Genomic DNA, 18,787 nt, shown 5'->3' on the forward strand with positions numbered 1-18,787 from the left:
GATGCCATTTGATGGATAGGTTGTTGCTGTTTCAAACGGTTGACAGCCATTTTTGCAGCTTGGACCTTGTGCTTCGTTGGTTGACGTTGCAAAGTAGCTTGGATTGAGAATTGCATGCTCTTAAACTCAAGAATGTTGTTTCCCTTTGTGGGAGAGCCCAAAGGTACAATCTCAGAATAAAGGGTCACCCATTTAAGACAGAGATGAGGAGGAATTTCTTCTGTCAGCGGGGAGTAAATCCGTGGAATTCTTTACCGACATGTTTTATCAGGAAGAGAATCGAGGGTTATGAGGAAAAATCAGGACAGTTGAGGATTATCAGATCATTGTATAGCAGAGTAGACATAATGGGCTAGAGGGCTGTCTATTTACCTGGTCTGGCCTACAGGTGACTCCAGACCCACAGCAATGAGGGCAGTTCTTGAAAACCCTCTGAAGTTGGTGAGCAAGCCACTCAGTTCAAATAAAATTAGGGATTGGTGAGAAATAATGGCCTTACCAGTGACACCCACATTACAGGAAAGAATAAAACAAATATACATGTTAGTGTAATTAACATCAGTAATTACGTTTATTGTGTCCCTTTTGATTAAGGAAGATTTTAAGCTCTCAATCATTTCTATATGTTTGCACATGCACATGTAAGTGAGGGAGAGTGTCTGCTATTCCTAAATTCCATCAATGGCCACCCACGTTTTACACTAATATATGGAACAATATGGTCGCAAAATGATATTTTTACCTCTTGTGAACTGATTCTGCACTTAACATTTTTCACATACCACACTCTCAGTATCTGTGTCTCATTGCTTCGATGCATTATTCAGTGTGTATATAATTTTAATCTGTTCCATCAGTCTGGGTATGGAACTTCCCAGCTTCTGAAAATAGGGATTAGCTGGCCACCTCTCATGATCACTAACAGTTATTGGGCTTTTATTAACTAGCTGTTTTCTTATGATATCCAACTGCAAGTTTCTACCCCACCTCACAGTAATGGCAATTTGTACTGTGATGTTGACAGCAATACCATTGAGAAGTAAGAAGAGAAGTAGGCCATTCAGCCCAGTGTCTGCTGTGCCATTCAATGAGATGATGGCTAATCTGATGATCCTCCAGTGTCGCTGAGTCAAAATCCTGGAATTCCCTCCCTAACGGCATTGTGGGTCTACATACAGCACGTGGACTGCAGCAGTTCAAGACGGCAGCTCACCCCCACCTTCTCAAGGGGCAACTAGTGACAGGTAATAAATGTTGGACCAGCGCCCATATCCCACAGGTGAATAAAGAAAAGTCATCCTCAGCTCCACTTTCCTGCCTTTTCCCCATGACCTTTGATTCCCTTTCTGATTAAACATCTCTCTACCTCAGCACTGACTATACCGAGTGACCCAGCCCCGACAGCCTTCTGTGATAAAGAATTCAATAGATTCACTCCCCTCTGAGAGAAGAAACTCCTCCCCATCTCTGTGTTAAGTGGGTGACCCCTTATTCTGAGATTGTACCCTCTGGTCCTGGACTCCCCCACAAGGGGAAACAACCTGTCCACATCTCCCCTGTCACGTTCCCTAAGAATCTTGTATGTTTCAATAAAGTCACCTCTCATTCTCCTAAACCCCAGTGAGTATAGGCTCAACCTACTTAACCTCTCCTCATAGGACAGTCCCTCCATACCCAGGATCAGCCGAGTGAACCTTCCCTGCACTGTCTCCAATGCCAGTCTATCTTTCCTTCGATAAGGGGACTAAAGCCATTCACAGTGTTCCAGCTGTGGGCTGGCTAGTGCCGTGTACAGTTTTAGCAAAACCTCCCAACTTTTATACTCCATTCCCTTTGGAATAAAGGCCAGCATTCCATTTGCCTTCCCTATGACCCGCTGAAAGTGGATGCTAGTTTATTGTGATTCATGGATGAAGATTCCCAAATCCCTCTGTTCTGTAGCTTTCTGCAGTCTTTCTCCATTTAAATAACATTCAGCTCCTCTATTCCTCCTGCCAAAGTGCATAACGTCACAGTTTTCCCCACATTATATTCCATGTGCCAAGCTTTTTCCCACTCCCTTCACCTGTCCATATCCCCATGCAGTCTCACTGTGCCATCCTCACCACTTGCATTCCCTACCTGTTTTTGTGTCACTCACAAACCTGGTTATATTACATTCACTTTCCTCATCCAGGTTATATTGTAAATAATTGTGGCCCCAGCACTGATCCCTGTGACACTTCACCAGTTACAGGGATCCATCCTGAAAGTGTGTCCCTGATCCCAACTCTCTATCTTCTATTGGTTAGCCAATCCTCTGTCCATGCTAATACGCTGCCTCCAATACCATGGGCTCTTATGTTATTCAGTAGCCGACCGTGTAGCACCCTATCAAATGGCGTGAATGAATCAGATGGGTGTCTAACAACACGTTTCAAGGTCACAATTACCAAGATTTATTTTACTTTACAGATTTGTGAGTTGAATTTCAATTTCATCAACTGCAGAGGTGGGATTTAAACACATGTCGCTATAGCAAGTGGATTATGATTAGAGAGTTACAACTAATCTTCTGTAACCCCTCCCATCTCATTTTTCCTGCTGGAGACCTCCACACCATTGCTCAGCAATCCATTTTTCTACTAACGTACCCTGGGAATGTCAGTTTTGAGTATTTTCCCATGTGCAAGAGCCATTCCATCAATCAGTTCTGGTCTCCCTGCTATAGGAAGGATGCTGTTAAACTTGAAAGGGTTTGAAAAATATTTAGAAGGATGTTGCCAGGCTGGGAGGGTTTGAACTACAGGGAGAGGCTGGGACTATTTTCCCTGGAAAGTCAGAAGCTGAGGAGTAAAATCATGAGGGGCAAGGATAGGGTGAATAGACAAGGTATTTTCCCCAGGTTAGGGGGAGTCCAAACCTAGGGGGGTTTAAGGTGGGAGGGGAAAGATTTAAAAGTGACCTGAGGGGCAACATTTTCACACAGAAGGTGGTGTGTGTGTGGAATGAGCTGCCAGAGGAAGTGGTGGAGGCTGGTACAATTATAACATTTAAGAGGCATCTGGATGGGTATTTGAATTGGAAGGGTTTAGAGGGATGTGAGCCAAATGCTGGCAAATGGGACTAGATTAATTTAGGACATTAGGTGTTTCTCCTATAACACAATAGTTGCGTTCTTGTGTAACTTTGTGCTGTAGAAAATTGTGCTATAGAAAATCACCATAGAAAATCGCATTATTGGGAAATCACGATAGAAAATCACTATACCTGTACAGCAGAGAGTTTGTGTTATGCAAACAGCGTCCCCTATTCATCAATCACATTACAGTCAATTCATGTTAACAAAACACAAGTTAGAACAGAACTTCCTCTATCTGGTTGGCATGGATGAATTGGACAGAAGGGTCTGTTTCCGTGTTGTGCATCTCTATGACCGTGTGATCTATAACCCATTCACTGAATGAAATTCTGACATCCAAGAAGGGGATATGCAGCAGGGAAAAGAGATGGTAGCACAGTGTGTATATTGTTAAACTTGTCATATAGAACATATAAGCTACGGCTGTGGGACACAGGTTCAAAATTCCAACAGGAACAATCCAAAATTAAACACTAGCCTTTGTGGTGATGATGAATCCATTGTCAACTGTTGTAAAAACCCCATTTGGTTCATTGAGGCCCTTTATGGAAGGAAACTGCCATCCTTACCTGATCTGGCCTAGACGTGACTCCAGACCCACAGTGCCTTTTCTCCATGACGATACACAGGCACGCAATGATAGAATGATCGATTTTTGAGTCACATGAGTGTTATTAATTTGCATATCCTTTTCATGTGTCCTGTTTTTGGCTGGTGCTTTTCTGGCTGAATTTTATTCACTGCTGCTGAATAGTAAGATAAGCCTTAACTTTGAGCAATGGATGTTTGAGAAAGTGATGTCTGGTTGGCTGAAGGATGTTTCAGAGGAAGGGGCCTTCACCTGTTGCTGTAAGATGGATGCAGTTGAGGACTCTGGGTCTGCACTTGATGGAGTTTAGAGGGATGAGGGGGTGATCTGATTGAAACTTACAGAATACAGAGAGGCCTGGATAGAGTGGACATTGAGACGCTGTTTCCACTAAGTAGAAGAGGCTAGGACCTGAAGGCACAGCCTCAGAGTGAAGGGTTTACAGTGTAAATGAGGAAGAATTTCTTCAGCCAGAGGGGGCTGAATCTGTGATTATAGTACAGAGGGTACCTTGGGCATCAACGAGCATTGGCACTGGCATATCGGCTGCACCACATTCTGCCACTACTTGCTCCTCCTCAAATGATCTGGAAAACCTCTTTCTACCAAGACATGTCATGAAGAAAGAATCCAGTGTTCTTATTCACCCTTAGATCCAGCAATATGTGGATTTCTGCCTGTGGGCACACTTGCAGAGGCACAGGCAAACACCATTTGGCAATCATGCCAGTTCGATGTTTAGCTGATGCAAGTTGGAAATCATTTTAAAGATGCAAGCGGACAGACTTTCCTCTCCCCAAAATTAGACATTGGCAGATGCAATGTTCTCAGTGGACAGAAAATGTAAAATTTAATGATATGATGTTAGAAAATAACAAGATACAGGAGAAGAATTAGGCCATTCAGCCCATTGATTTGCTCTGCCATGCAATCATGGCTGCTACGTTTCTCAACCCCATTCTCCTGCCTTCTCGCTGTAACCCTTGATCCCCTTACCAGTCAAGAGCCTATCTGTCTCTATCTTAAATACACTCAATGACTTGACCCACACAGCCCTCTGCAGTAATGAGTTCCATAGATTTGCCCCACCCGGCTGAAGAAATTCCTCCTCATTTACACTGTAAACCCTTCACTCTGAGGCTGTGCCCTCCGGTCCTAGACTCTCCGACTTAGTGGAAACATCTTGTCAATGTCCACTCTATCCAGGCTTCTCTGTGTATTCTGTAAGTTTCAATCATATCTCCCCCTCATCCCTCTAAATGCCATCAAGTGCAGACCCAGAGTCCTCAATCTGACACAGCCTTCAGCCCCAGGACCATTCTTGGAAACAATCCAATATTGTATGGGCTTGGACATCAACAGCAACATGCGATCGAGATTCTTTAAGAAGACACAATGAAACAACCTGCACTAGAGAGGTGTAATAGAAAGATATTGTATAACAGTGTGTAAATAGCAGAGTGGTTGAAACTCTAAACAGTCAGACAGCCATGACTCTTAGATCAGTTAGAGACAGAGATGGTACAGACTCAGAGTAGGGACAAGTGAGCAGTCTCAACAACACAATACAGAGCTCGTAGTGAGGGCGGTGCAGCTTTGGGTTGTCTCCATGGCGTTAGTGCAACCCATGGAAATGCTCAAACCTGCTTGGCTAAGTCACACGCTGCTTGAGGTGCCCCTGGTGTGGGTGGGAGCACTTATATTGAGTCATTGTGTCATTGGCATCTTGAACATCGGAGGTTGCAAGTTGCCCTTTTGTTTTCCCCTTTGCCACCCCCCGGGGTCAGGTGGGGAGCAATTGTAGCTATAGATTTCTCTGAAGACAGCTCACGTGCCTAAGCAGTGCCAGTTGCTGGTGCTTGCTATAGGCTAGGCCAAGCATGGCTTCCTTTGCCCTGCTGTGGTGTGAACATCAACCACGCACCCAGGAGGGAACAACAATAAAAAGCCTAGAAATGAAAGCACTGGTCTGAACTGGACTATCCAAGATGGCTCCTGAAGTAGGGCTCCTGAGGCCTTGCCTGTTCCGACTGCTTTTCTTTCTTTGTTTCTCAATGTCTTGCTCTTTTTTTCAGTTTTCCTTTTCTCTCTACTTACCTTCTGGGAGGAGATTAGTCATGGAGGCAGTGATGGCGATGCCAGCATCTGGGAACCCAGAGTGGTGTCTTTGCCAGTCGGCCACGAGGTGGCTAGTGAGCTTGGGCAGATGTCTGGCAGTTGGCAGTCACCTGGAGTGGCACCAGAGCAAGTCTCTGGCGGCCTGTGGTGAGAATGGCAATGGACTGTGAGACAGCACAGGGGTCGAAGAGATTGAGCCTAGTGCAGGGCCGAGATCGAGCCCTCATAAGGAAAGCCCAGCATGAGGTGGCTGCAGGCCTATGGCAAAAGAGGGCCTGTAATTTGGAACATTAACTTTATTTCTTATTTCCTACTTTATCCTGACAAGAACTGCAATGTTGAACTTCTGACTTATTTCTTTGCATTTCTACGTTGTACCTCGGATTTTGTCCATCAGTACCTTGTACCTAAGATGGCACCATAAATGTTGGCATTGTACACTTTTCGCTGTACTCCTGTACCCTGTACTTAAGTACACGTGACAATAAAACCTGAAACCCATAGGTTTTCCACCAGCTTCACCCACCTGGTTTATGGCTTCATTGAAGCTTCTGCAGTTTATTTTAGCTTCTGAGCGCCTTATAGAGCTCAGTGCACAAAATATTTACTTGCGAAACAGATGGCTGCAATGTTGAATGCTGAGTAAAACATTGGCAAAAATGCACACCATGTCACCTTTTATAAGTGATCATTTATTTAGACACACACACACACACGCATACACACTCACACACACACACACCAACACTCTCCCTCACACACACACACACCAACACTCTCCCTCACACACACACACACACACACACACACACACACACACACACACACTCTCACACACACACACACACACACACACACACACACACAAATCTCTAACAGAATCACATTGGTAAATCAATGACAGCAATTATGAGGTGCTCAGATCTAAGTGCCAACAGGTAAAGATGATCATTCAATGTTCAAACTTCTGTGGGCCTCAATTAAACGCAAGTAGCTGCGAGCTTTGCTTTTTGCCTGTTATTCCTAATGTGTTGACTGGTATGGTGCCGTGGTTAATGGCCAACCTGATATCTTATGGAAGTGGCCAATCTTTTTGAGCCAACGCAAAATGGCAGGTCTTGGATGATTAAGTTGACCATCTCATTGAGGTGACTGAAGGAACTGATAGGCCAGGCAAAGGGAAACGATCTCCTCTGCGAGGTAGTGGGGGACAAAGGGTGCAGAATTTCAACATTTGATCCAAGCCATTCAGGGGGCAATGCCAGGTAGCACTTCTTATCAGAGAATCCCTACAATGTGGAAGTTGACTATTTGGCCCATTGAGTCCTCACCAACCCTCCAAACAGCATCCCACCTCTCCCCCTACATCGACACATTTCCCATGGCTAACTCACCCAGCCTGCAAATTCCTGGGCACTACGGGCAATTTAGCATGGCCAATCCACCCTGCGTATCTTTAGACTGTGGGAGGGAACACACACAGACACCGGGAGAGAACATGTAAACTCCACATAGATAGTCACCTAAGGGTGGAATCAAACCCAGGTCCCTGGTGCTGTGAGGCACAAGTGCTAATCACTGAGCCACTCTGCCAGCCTTCACCCAAACAAATACATTGCTGATATTAGGGGTCAATTGAAAATTCCCAAAATGGGATTGGTAGATATTTTCTGGGATAGGTATGCCATGAGGTGTTGCAATATGGGTATTCATGGGTCTTCAGTTCAGGTCAGACTGATTTAATTAAGTTACCATTCAACAACATTTATAAATAGCCTGTATATGATGGTAAGGTTTGCTTGCTTTGAGCTGTACAGGCTCCAATCTCCCAGCAGAGACTGACATCACAGCTTACCTCAGAAGCTTATCTGAATATCATGAAACACCATCTCTCAGGGAATTATGGGACCAAGATGAAGAGGGGCAGTTAAGATACAGATCAGTCACAGTTTGAAGGAATATCAGTTGTGAGAGGCCTCTTACCCTCTTTGGGGGTTAACGCTGGAGAAATCAAAACTGGTTTTGGCAGGTGGAGAGGTGGGACTGAGGAGGAGGACTAGTGTTGAATCAAGTTTCAGTGAGTGACACAGTGCACAATGTCATAACAGGGAGTCTTAGCGTTGATCAGCTGAAATCAAAGTCTTATGGGGAGATGCTGATGTAGTTAACGTCACCGGAATTTTTGTCCAGATACCACTTTCGGGATGTGGGTATAAGTCCAAACATCAATTTAGACTCAAGTAAAAATTTCAAGTAATGGTGACCATAACACCATTGTCAATTGTTGTAAAAACCCTATCTGGCTCACTAATGTCCTTCAGAGAGGGAGACTGCAGTCCTTACCTGGTCTGGGCCTACACGTGACTCCAGACCCACAGCCAATGTGGTTGACTCTTAACCATCCTCTGAAATGGCCCAGAGAGCTACTCAGTTGGAGGGTAAAGGGATGGGTAATAAATGCCAGTCTTGCCAGTGAAGTCACGTCCCATAAAAAAACGAGATAAAGGAAAAATTGGATTGAAAGATTTGCAAAACAATCAAAGAGAGTGAATTTCCTTCAGCATGGGGGCCCATCCTGGGAATACAGAGCCAATCATCACTGCTGGGCTGCGAAACAGCTGGTTTTCAAATGTTCCTTTGTGGGATGCCTCCACGAGAAAGAATGTCTGGCAAAACTGCTCCGGGACGGGGGGGCACGGGCAGAGGGCAAATCAAGGGCACAACACTGAGTCCTACCATGTTAGTTACCAACGCTGGTGGTCTCATGGTGCCCAGCTTAATCAACGTTCTCAATCGGCCTGCCCACGCAGACGTGGGCATCACTCTCCTTTATTCCCTGCACTCCTTTGTCTCCCAATCCCGATATCGCATTGGCAAACCCTCCCATATAAAAAGGTGTCCTTTTATTCCCAATCATTCTTTTGTAATTTATCTCTTACTGACCGGATTCTTTCAAGCCAACTACATTCAAATCACATAGCGACAAACGGCAACTTCAGTTCAAACTGACTTTGTGTTGCCCCATTTGGATCCTTTCTCTCTGGAACAAGCCATTCTGTGCAGCTTAAGCTGTAGTTGTATTCTGCCAGCAAGATGTTGCACAAAAAAAGTCTTGTTTTGCGTTGTAGGTTAAATAGAACTCATTCACTTCATTTCGAGTCTCCTTGAAAGGCAATTGTGGTCAGGCAGACCTTATGATTGTCCTTTTTAAGTGTTACAGCGATTATTGAGCAGAAAGTCCACCGATTCTTTCATACCCAAATTGTAGCGCTTTTCTGTGACACTGCTTCCTAAAAAAAGAAAAATAACCATGTTGATATTTTAAATCTTGTGGGATTGCTTTTTAGCCTCATGACTGCCCAGCTGCGCACTGTTCTGGTTTAAGTTGCAATCGCAGAGCAGCTTGCTTCCTGTGTATTGTGACTTGCGCAAGGGACAAAGCCAGAGAATTCTGCTTTTCCATCAAGGTAATTTGCTTTGCTTAATTCTCTCTCTGCCTGCTTTCTCCACTCACCTGATTGCCTGCAGTTATTCACCACCTCATAGCACCTTGCACCAACAAATGGGATCATTCCAGGGAAAAGGACGAGGCTTTGTGGTTGACTGAACATCGAAAGGGAAAGCAACGGTTGTAGACGCAAATAAAATGTTGGGGAGGTGAGCTCCCAGGAATTGTGTTAAGCTGTTACAAAGCTGTGCACCCAATGGGTGACCATGGCTAAAGGAAGGTCCAGAAGTTGTCAGAAAGAGTCAAGGAGGAAAAATCAAGATGCCTTTCAAGTCTGGGGGAAATGAGGAAGTATGAACAAGCCATTCAGCCCATCAACTTTCCACCTTCCAATGCCCAGTGGTGCGGGAGAGGGCAAATGTTTTGTTTCTCCTCAGAAACAGGCACTCTCATTGCCCGTGGAATGTCTTAGATTAAATTGCAGGCTACAGTTGGTACGGCAAGCGGCAGAGGGTCGGCAGGTGGGGTTTTGCGCTGGGATATATCAGCTCACTTGCCTTCCCTTTGCCAATACAAAAGTTCGCGCTTCACGGAGAATCCCAGCATGGGCAACAGCTCGGATGTCCATTGCCATTCTCCGGTACTCCTGCATGTGACATGTGAGCCCTTTCTTGAGCGATTATACGCGGTACAGCTGAACAAACAAATTGATCGCCGTTTGTGCTGATTCAGCAGCTACCTGGAGGTGCCACCATTGCAGGTGGCTCGGGGACTGGCTCCTCATTGTCAAGAACCAGCTCCGTCCAAGATAGACCCGTCTCCCTCTTTCTAATAGAACACGTCCCTCTCAATCTTCCTTACCCCAGAGAAAAGGAGTCGGACCCTGCCTGGATATCCTCCTACTGCTGTGTCCTGATTCCTGGAATCATTCCTTGCCGATCTTCTCTGAAGCCTGTCAATGTGTTTATGGATTAGCAAAGCCATTCAGTTCTAGTGACAGACCCCGGAAACTGGGGACTCTTGTGGTGCAGTGTGGTGTCCCTACCTCTGAGCCAGGAGGCCTGAGTTCAAGTTCCAGCCGTGTATAATGGCATCTCTGGACAGCTTGATAAGGAAAGTACTTGCACCACCTTTATCAAAGTTAACTTTCTACAGACTGAAGTGATCATATTCGATCCATTCCATTCTCTGCCAGTAGAGAAGAGCACAAGAACTAGGTACAGGAGAGCACCATACGCCCCATTACACCTGCTCTGCTATTCAATCGGGTTTCCCACCTACTCCCCCCATCCCTCAATTTCCCCAACTCTGTTGATCTCGGCCTTCAATACAGTCAATGATGGAGCATCCCCTCTCAGGGGGAGATTTAAAAAGCTAGTCCAATGGTAACTAATGATGGGAAATCCCTATCTGGTTCACTAATGTCATAGAATCCCTACAGTGTGGGAACAGGCCTTTGGCCCAACAAATACACACCAACCCTCAGAGTATCCGGCTCAGACCCATTCCCCTATAAACCCAGCTAAGCTCCATGTCCCTGAGCACTATGGGACAATTTAGCATGGCCAACCCGCCCTAACCTGCACAACTTTGGACTGTGGGAGGAAACCGGAGCACCCGGAGGAAATTCATGCAAATGCGGGGAGAATGTGAAAACTCCACACAGTCACCCGAGGGTGTGGATCAAACCCAGGTCCCTGGTGCTGTGAGGCAGCAGTGCTAATCACTGAGACACTGTGCCACCCTATGTCCTTCAGGGAGGGAGATCTACCATCCTTGCCCTGTCAAGACCCTTCAAAAGCTGATAAGTCTCATTGCCTCTTTCAATTCCTAAACAGAGAATTGTAGACATATTTTACTCAGTGCTGGGAGACACTCATTGTCTATCTCTGACTGTTTGGCTGTTGAACGATTAACCTTATTACTGTATTTTTCTAGATAAGGAGGACTTTAATATTAACTATTACCTTATTTCTTTATATTTCCATTTACACTATGATGGTCTGTAGTGCTTTATTTTTAAATTCTGTTTCTTTTATTACTTTTTACCAAAGTTTTTTGTACGGAGATACCTCTGTATCTAAGATGACACCATGTGTGTTGGCATTGTACACTTTTCACTGTACTCTTGTATCTCTGTACTTGAGTACATGTGACAATAAAACCTGAATCTCAATCTAATGTTTGTTCATGGAGAACCATCCAATGTCTGCTCTTTGCCAGTTATACAATGAAAGGTTCAGCCCCTGCCCATTCAAAGAAGTTTGCTTAGTTCTTCACCTCAGGCAGGATAGAGTCACCTCAGAAGGGCCTCAACACAGCAAACTGGCACTAAATTTAAATTTGTAAGGGCGTACTGCACATACTAGGGTTGTATCTCCTTGGGCGACCTAATTCTGGAACTATGGCTGATCGAGTTAAGATCGAATTAAGAGGCAGAACAGAGTTGAATGACTTCCTTCGGTTCCCATGCTCTGACTTGGTCCCAATATTTCAAACTTCAGATTGTGCATGGTCAACCCTGGCAGTGCCAGCTGACTGGATGCTTTGTGCCACCAGCATGTATTGACGTTCCGTTTAATATTCTGCCAATTGCACAGTTGTTATGTATTTTATGGTTTTTTTGTCTTAAAAATATGAATCTGGGGGGTACAAAGCATATTAATGGCTCCCCATCTCTCAGTGAACAGAGACACTTGACAATGTACCCTCAACTGAACAGGGAAAAATGAGGTCAAAGGACATAAATTATTTCTTCTTTCCTCAATATAATGTACTATCTGTGTTGTGTTTAGTTTGAGGAAAGAGTGCTGGGGAAATGATTAATTTCAGATCAAATTATCATGCTTGGAATTTAATTTTCTGGTCAGAGTGAACTTCCAAGGGTTTGAGCTATAGGGAGAGGCTATTTTCCCTGGAGCATTGGAGGCTGAGGGGTGACCTTGTAGAGGTTTATAAAATCATGACGGAGATGGATAAGGTGAATAGCCAAGGTCTTTCCCCCAGGGTAGGTTTAAGGTGAGAAGGGAAATATTAAAAAGTGATCTAAGGGGTAACTGTTTCACACAGAGAGTGGTGCATGTATGGAATGAGCTGCCAGAGGAAGTGGTGGAGGCTGGTACAGTTACAGCATTTAAAAGGCATCTAGATGGGGACATGAATGGGAAGGGTTTAGAGGGATATGGGCCAAATGCTGGCAACTGGGGCTAGATTAATGTGGAAAATCTGGTCAGTATGAATGAATCAGACTGAAGGGTCTGTTTCCATGCTGTGTGACTCTATGGCCCTAAGTGGGAGTAGGTCAGATTGGGATATCTGCTCAGCACTGACAGGTAGAACCGAAGGGTCTGTTTCTGTGCTGTATGATTCCAAGACTCCATGTGACTGGCAAAATGCAAAAGTAGAGTCCTTTCACTGTGGCCATCTCCTCACATTGAGATACCATGTCGCAGTCTTTAAAATAAGGAGGAATTTGGAGTTCAACAGGCAATAAGAAAGTATTGTGTAAGCCTGGAATTTAAGGGAAGAGTGGAGGTGGTTTAAAGCTTAGTAATGCCTGAGGTAAAGTGTGCTTACCATGTTTTTATATTACACATTGCCTCAAGCAGGAAATTTTACAGAATGTGTCTGAGTGGACATTCTCGGGGAACAAAACAGATGTAAATTCCTTTAGAAAGGCTGTTACCTCCATTCGCTCCACATGGATGACAGCATCATGAACTGTTACAAAGATCTGCTCTGGATGAAGGTGGTCGAATAGGCCACTACACGTCAATATTTTCAAAACATCCTCTAGAAAATTCAGAGTAAAGACATTCATTACTGTGGACGGACAATGGACATATCTTTAGAAGTTACAGCCTCCATGCCTACTTAAATTGTCAAATCACCAACTTTGACTAGTTCTGAGGAAAAGCCATCAAGCCAAACTGTTAATTCTGCTTCTTGCTCACTACAGGCCTGCTGAGGAGTTGGTGGTAGAGACAACTAGCCTTGTGACATTACCGCTCTACCACCAAGACTGGTATCTGTAATACTGGGGACCACTGGAGGAGGCCGAGATGGATCGTCCACTTGGGACTTGTATATGATGTACCTGTACCAGTCCCCTGTCTAAATGTAATTATCCTTATTCCAATAAACCTCCTCATTATCTAGGAACAGCCTCTTCTGGAGACACTCTACAGTAGTGTATCCTGTATCCCCTAAGCCATAGATAGGCCAACACAAAGGAGGGATGGTGGGAGTGAGCCCCCTCAAACAACCCTTACCCAGTATCACAAACTGGCAGAGGTGGACATTTGGGGAAATGCCACATAGGGGTTGACTTTTCAAGTTCCCCCTATGTCACTGGGTGAATACCACAGGCAGGAAGTGGGCCAGCAGGACATTAGTTGCCATACACAAGCCGTCTCACTTGGGAAAGAGGCAGGAAGGCTGTGGCGCCCCCTTTCAGCCACCAAGCTGCCCTCAGAGGAGGCCACTGAAATCCCACAACAAAATGAAGAGGTCATGTGACCCTTGACCTCCTCTGCCAAGGTATCAGTGGGAGAAACTCTTTCCGAGCACTTCATGACACTGCAGTGGACTTGTCATGTTAAGGGAATACCACAACATGCTATCCCAGGATTCCAAGCCAGAGTGCAACCGACACCAAAAGGATGTAGGGAATGAAGCCCAGGTCACTGTAATACTTACTGTTGCAGCCTGCTAGATAGACCCACATGTTGGCTTTCTGACAGTCTGCACACATCTGGAAAATAAAACCATTGGAACGAATAAGACTGCAGCTCTTTATGTTCTGGAGTCGGGTCCATCACTAAGACCTGTGCTGACATCTTGAGTAGAAGCAAGACGAACAGATGAGTGTGAAAGGGATAGAAGAACGTGACAATGAGGGTGAGACAGTGTAAGGTGCACAGAGGCTCCCTTAGAGCATGAGCACTGACGTGGGCCGGACGGTCTGTTTCTGTGCCATAAATATCTCTTGATTTCAAGAAAGGACTCAAGGAGCTTGAGGTTAGCTGTAATGTTCCCTTTAAGCTGTGCAGCCACTCAGAGGTTCTGAAAAAGTGTGGAATGAGAAAAGACTATTGGTCCTGCCAATCACAACGCTTTCACTGACCATCATGTCCGAAGTTGGCTCCCGTAGCCACTCAGAAACCAACATTATCACCGCCTTTGGAATTGCTTATTCAAATGCTCTGAAGACGAGTGAACTATCGTTGATGTAATTTGATCAGAGTTATAGAGTCATAGAGCTGTACAGCACAGAAACAGACCCTTCAGTCCAACTGGTCCATGCCAACCAGATATCCTACATAAATCTAGTCCCATTTGCCAGCATTTGGCCCATATCCATCTGAACCCTTCCTATTCATGTACCCATCCAGATGCCTTTTAAATGCTGTAACTGTACCAGCCTCCACCACTTCCTCTGGCAGCTCATTCCATACACGCACCACCCTCTGTGTGAAAATTTTGCCCCTCAGGTCCCTTTTAAATCTTTCCCCTCTCACCTTAAACCTATGCCCCTCTAGTTTTGGACTCCCCCACACTGGGGGAAATACCTTGGCTATTTACCCTATCCATGCCATCCACAGTTCAATAATGGCGGTGATAATTAAGGACCTCACAACTGGCTACGTGAGAAAAGTGTTGAGATTTGTGGGATTTATTTATGTTGTGACCAGACGAAGTGTGGTCTAGCCATGATTGAATATACTTCAGCATAAAGTACACCTGTTTTCAAACCTATCCCTTTAGAGGGATATGGGCCAAATGCTGGCAAATGGGACTAGATTAATTTAGGATAGCTGGTTAGCATGGACAAGTTGGACCGAAGGGTCTGTTTCTGTGCTATACATGTCTATGACTCTAAATAAAGCCTAGTGCTTTGTTTGATTTTTAGTGGCCTTGCTAACCTGGTGTGGATTCCATTTGCACTTCTTTGTAACTGCAATCCCATTCCTCACTAGGATATTAACCTGGATGTTTACGTCTTTATTCATTCATGGGATGTTGGCATTGCTGTATCGGTCAGCGTTTAGTGCCCGTCCCTAGATGCGCCCTTAAGAAGGTGCCTCCTTGAGCCACTGCAGTCCATGTTCTGTATGTTGACCCACAATGCCCAGTGAAATTTGGAGGGGGTCTTGCAGCCGCTGGTATTTCCACTCCCAGGGTGTCCTTGTCCTTCTAGATCGTAGAGTTTGGGAATATTGGAATGTGCTGACAGAAGGAGCCTTGGAGATTTGCTGAAATGCATCTTACACATGGGGCATCTTTTACGTTGTGTTAAAAGCTGATGCTGCTGCCTGTACATTGAGATCCCAGTCTGGAGGGTTTCTGGGCTGTGTGTGTTTGCACAGACCTTGTCCCTGAGGGTACTTGCTCCTTATCTCAAGCAAGATTCTCCAACTCCTAATGTACTGGAACACTCCTTTGTACAGAGTAGATTCTCAAATACAGCTCCCTAGTGTGGTGCCCAAGACCTCTGTCCTCATCGTCTCTCTTACTGATGTCAGTTATGTGATCAGTTGCATTGTTACTATTTACAGGAATCTTATTATCTCACATCTCCCTCCGGGTTCTCCTTGTCTTGGTCTACATTATTCTAGTCGTTTACTTGTGTGTACTCTTAAAGCAATCAGCCATGTGGTTACGAACATCATTATCACCGTTATTACTCGCTCTAATCCCTCAGCTTCTCAAAGTCTGCATCTTACAGGTTGAGACAACCCGGATTCTCTGATTGGCCATCCCTATCTGGTTTGCTCAAGTTTAACATGAGAATACTGTGTCTGTGATAGACGTACCACCTCATACATTGTCAAATACAGTTTGGGTATGTCTGTCTCACATCTGGTAATCATCATACTTGATCCTATTTCCACAATCGAGCAAGATCAAAACCTTTGTGTTCCTTCTGAGTGTCCCTCTGACATTTGCACAATATAAGATCTCGGAGATTTATTTCTCTGATGGCTGTGTTTCTGAATTCCTATCCCTTAACCAGACGTTCTGCTGTGTCTTTAAGTTGACAGTTTCCACTCTGTGTCTGGAATTATAACCACCTCTGCTGCTTCTTTGTCGTGGCTTTTCTCTGGTGTTTTAATTTCTCATGACCTCGAGAAGTTACGTTTGGTTGAAAGTTGACCTTATAGATGTTTATAAAATCATGAGGGGCATGGATAGGGTGAATAGCCAAGGTCTTTTCCCCCAGGGTGGGGGAGTCCAAAACTAGAGGGGCTTAGGTTTAAGGTGAGAGGGGAAAGAGTTAAAAGGGACCTAAAGGACAACATTTTCACACAGAGGGTGGTGCGTGTATGGAATGAGCTGCCAGAGGAAGTGGTGGAGGCTGGTACAGTTACAACATTTAAAAGGCATCTGGATAGGTACATGAATAGGAAGGGTTTAGAGGGATATGGCAAATGGGGCTAGATTAATGTAGGATATCTGGTCGGCATGGACGTGTTGGACTGAAGGGTCTGTTTCCGTGTTGTACAGCTCTCTGACTCTAAGTACAGAAGAGTTGCCCTGGCCAGTGTTGTGTTCTGTATTTATCAGTCAATCAGCATCCTGTCATTACCGCATTGCTGTTTGTGTCATTGGCTGCTGTGTCCGGTGCATCAGAACTCTTCAGAAAGGTTGTCTCATGTATTTGGATCAGTGATAATGGGAACTGCAGATGCTGGAGAATCCACGGTAACAAAGTGTGGAGCTGGATGAACACAGCAGGCCAAGCAGCATTTCAGGAACACAAAAGCTGATGTTTCGGGCCTAGACCCTTCATCCCCGTCTCTGATGAAGGCTCAAGGCCCGAAACGTCAGCTTTTGTGCTCCTGAGATGCTGCTTGGCCTGCTGTGTTCATCCAGCTCCACATTTTGTTATCTTGTATTTGGGCCTTGGTGGGGTGAAAGCATTTGTATCAATGCAAATCTTTCTTTCTTTTGCTGGGGTAAAGAAATTCATGCTCATGGGGCATGTTCTTTGAATGAAAGGCTATCTTTGAGTGGGGAAAAGGAAGTGCTTTCTGATCTTTCCACATGGAACTGTTGTAAGTAAATTGACATTGTGAACTTTGCACTTTTCTGAATGGGTTGTAGTCGGTTACCTGGACAAATAATCTTGCTCCAGCTGTGTCAATGAATATGATGCTACTGCAGTCGATCACAACAGACTGAATCCTTTTATCTTGCTTATCTGGCAGAGAAAGAGCAATATTTACATTTGCAACTGTTGCTGAGCTGTGAAAATAAAGCCACAGACTCCATTGTGCAGTGCGTAATCTTTGGCAAATGATTAACTCACAATTGAAAGATAGGCAAGCAGACTTAAAGGGACAATTTCTGGGCATCAGCAAAGCTGGGTTAAAGTGGGATTTGGTGCCAACTGTGACTCAGTGGGTAGTTCTGATTCTTGGCGGAGACAGTAGCTCATGGATTCCCCCTGAGACGAGAGGGGAAAGCATCCTGGCTGACACTCAGCTCAGCGCTGAGGAAATACTGCACTCTTTCAGCGTTGGATGAAATCTTATCTGCCCTCTTGGGTGAAAAGGATGAGATCCCATTGGCCATCAGCCTGTGTGCAGAGGCAGGGCACCACCTTTGAGTAAAAGAAAATGACATTACTGGGAGATTCCAACTGACCATCCAAAAACTGGGAAAACCCAAGTGGTTTTAATGAAAACTGATACGTGTGACAATTGCTTGAACATTGAGAGGCAAAGTCTGCTTTGAGCTGGTTCTTGTAAACGGCCCAGGAAAATGCACGTAAAATGGTGACTTGAGCATTTTTGGTGAGAGTTGGGGTGTGTCTGTATTACCTGGGAGGGTGACAGGGGGTGCATGGGTGCAGTGGGTACAATGACCACAATCTGTGCCAATGAAAGACCTCACAGCAGGGTGGCATACTGAATGAGCTAAATTCAGTGATCCAGGAGAGCACTGGCAGAAAGTAATTTAGATTAGGTTGCCTGCGGGCATAGCAGATCTATCTATTGCCACCCCCTCGACCCCCACCCCAGAACTTCCCAAAGTTGGAGAGGAGGGGTGGCAAGACCCCAAGAAGAGTCACAAACTGGAACTTTTCATTCATTTTTTTCTCTTGGTTCAGTCCCAGGATGTGGGTGTCACTGTTACTGTCCATCCAGGGGGCAGGTAAGAGTCAACCACATTGATTGTGGGATCCAGAGTCACATATAGGCCAAACCATATCAGGATGCCAATTTCCTTCCTTAAAATGCACTGCATCGATTTTTAATGCTCCCCCCCCCCGCCCCCGCAACAACCACATCATTTTCATCAGCAGGCTCTTAATCAGAGAGTCGTAGAGCTGTACAGCATGGAAACAGACCCTTCGGCCCAACCTGTCCATGCTGACCAGATATCCTAAATAAATCCAGTCCTATTTGCCAGTATTTGGCCCATATCCCTCTAAACCCTTCCTATCCATGTACCCATCCAGATGCCTTTTAAATGTCGTAACTGTACCAGCCTCCACCACTTCCTC

The 18,787-nt window shown here is 45.1% G+C and overlaps 1 protein-coding gene across 2 annotated transcripts in view; it reads right to left on the minus strand.

The window, feature by feature from the left end:
• Positions 1-6,535: 6,535 nt before the first annotated feature.
• The window catches only part of slc26a10 (solute carrier family 26 member 10), a 141,132-nt gene continuing 128,880 nt past the window's right edge, over positions 6,536-18,787 (minus strand). The window contains exons 15-18 of one of the 2 annotated variants that reach the window (XM_059643345.1): positions 17,391-17,479; positions 13,975-14,029; positions 12,962-13,068; positions 6,536-9,118 (exon numbers count right to left, since the gene is read on the minus strand). In XM_059643345.1, the coding sequence (XP_059499328.1) occupies positions 9,080-9,118; positions 12,962-13,068; positions 13,975-14,029; positions 17,391-17,479 (290 nt within the window). In that variant the 3' untranslated portion in view covers positions 6,536-9,079. Of the gene's footprint in view, positions 9,119-12,961; positions 13,069-13,974; positions 14,030-17,390; positions 17,480-17,780; positions 17,882-18,787 lie in introns of those variants that run through there. The other variant, XM_059643346.1, reaches the window with a different exon arrangement.

The sequence above is a fragment of the Stegostoma tigrinum genome, chromosome X (assembly GCF_030684315.1).
Source record: "Stegostoma tigrinum isolate sSteTig4 chromosome X, sSteTig4.hap1, whole genome shotgun sequence".
Classification (NCBI taxonomy): domain Eukaryota; kingdom Metazoa; phylum Chordata; class Chondrichthyes; order Orectolobiformes; family Stegostomatidae; genus Stegostoma; species Stegostoma tigrinum.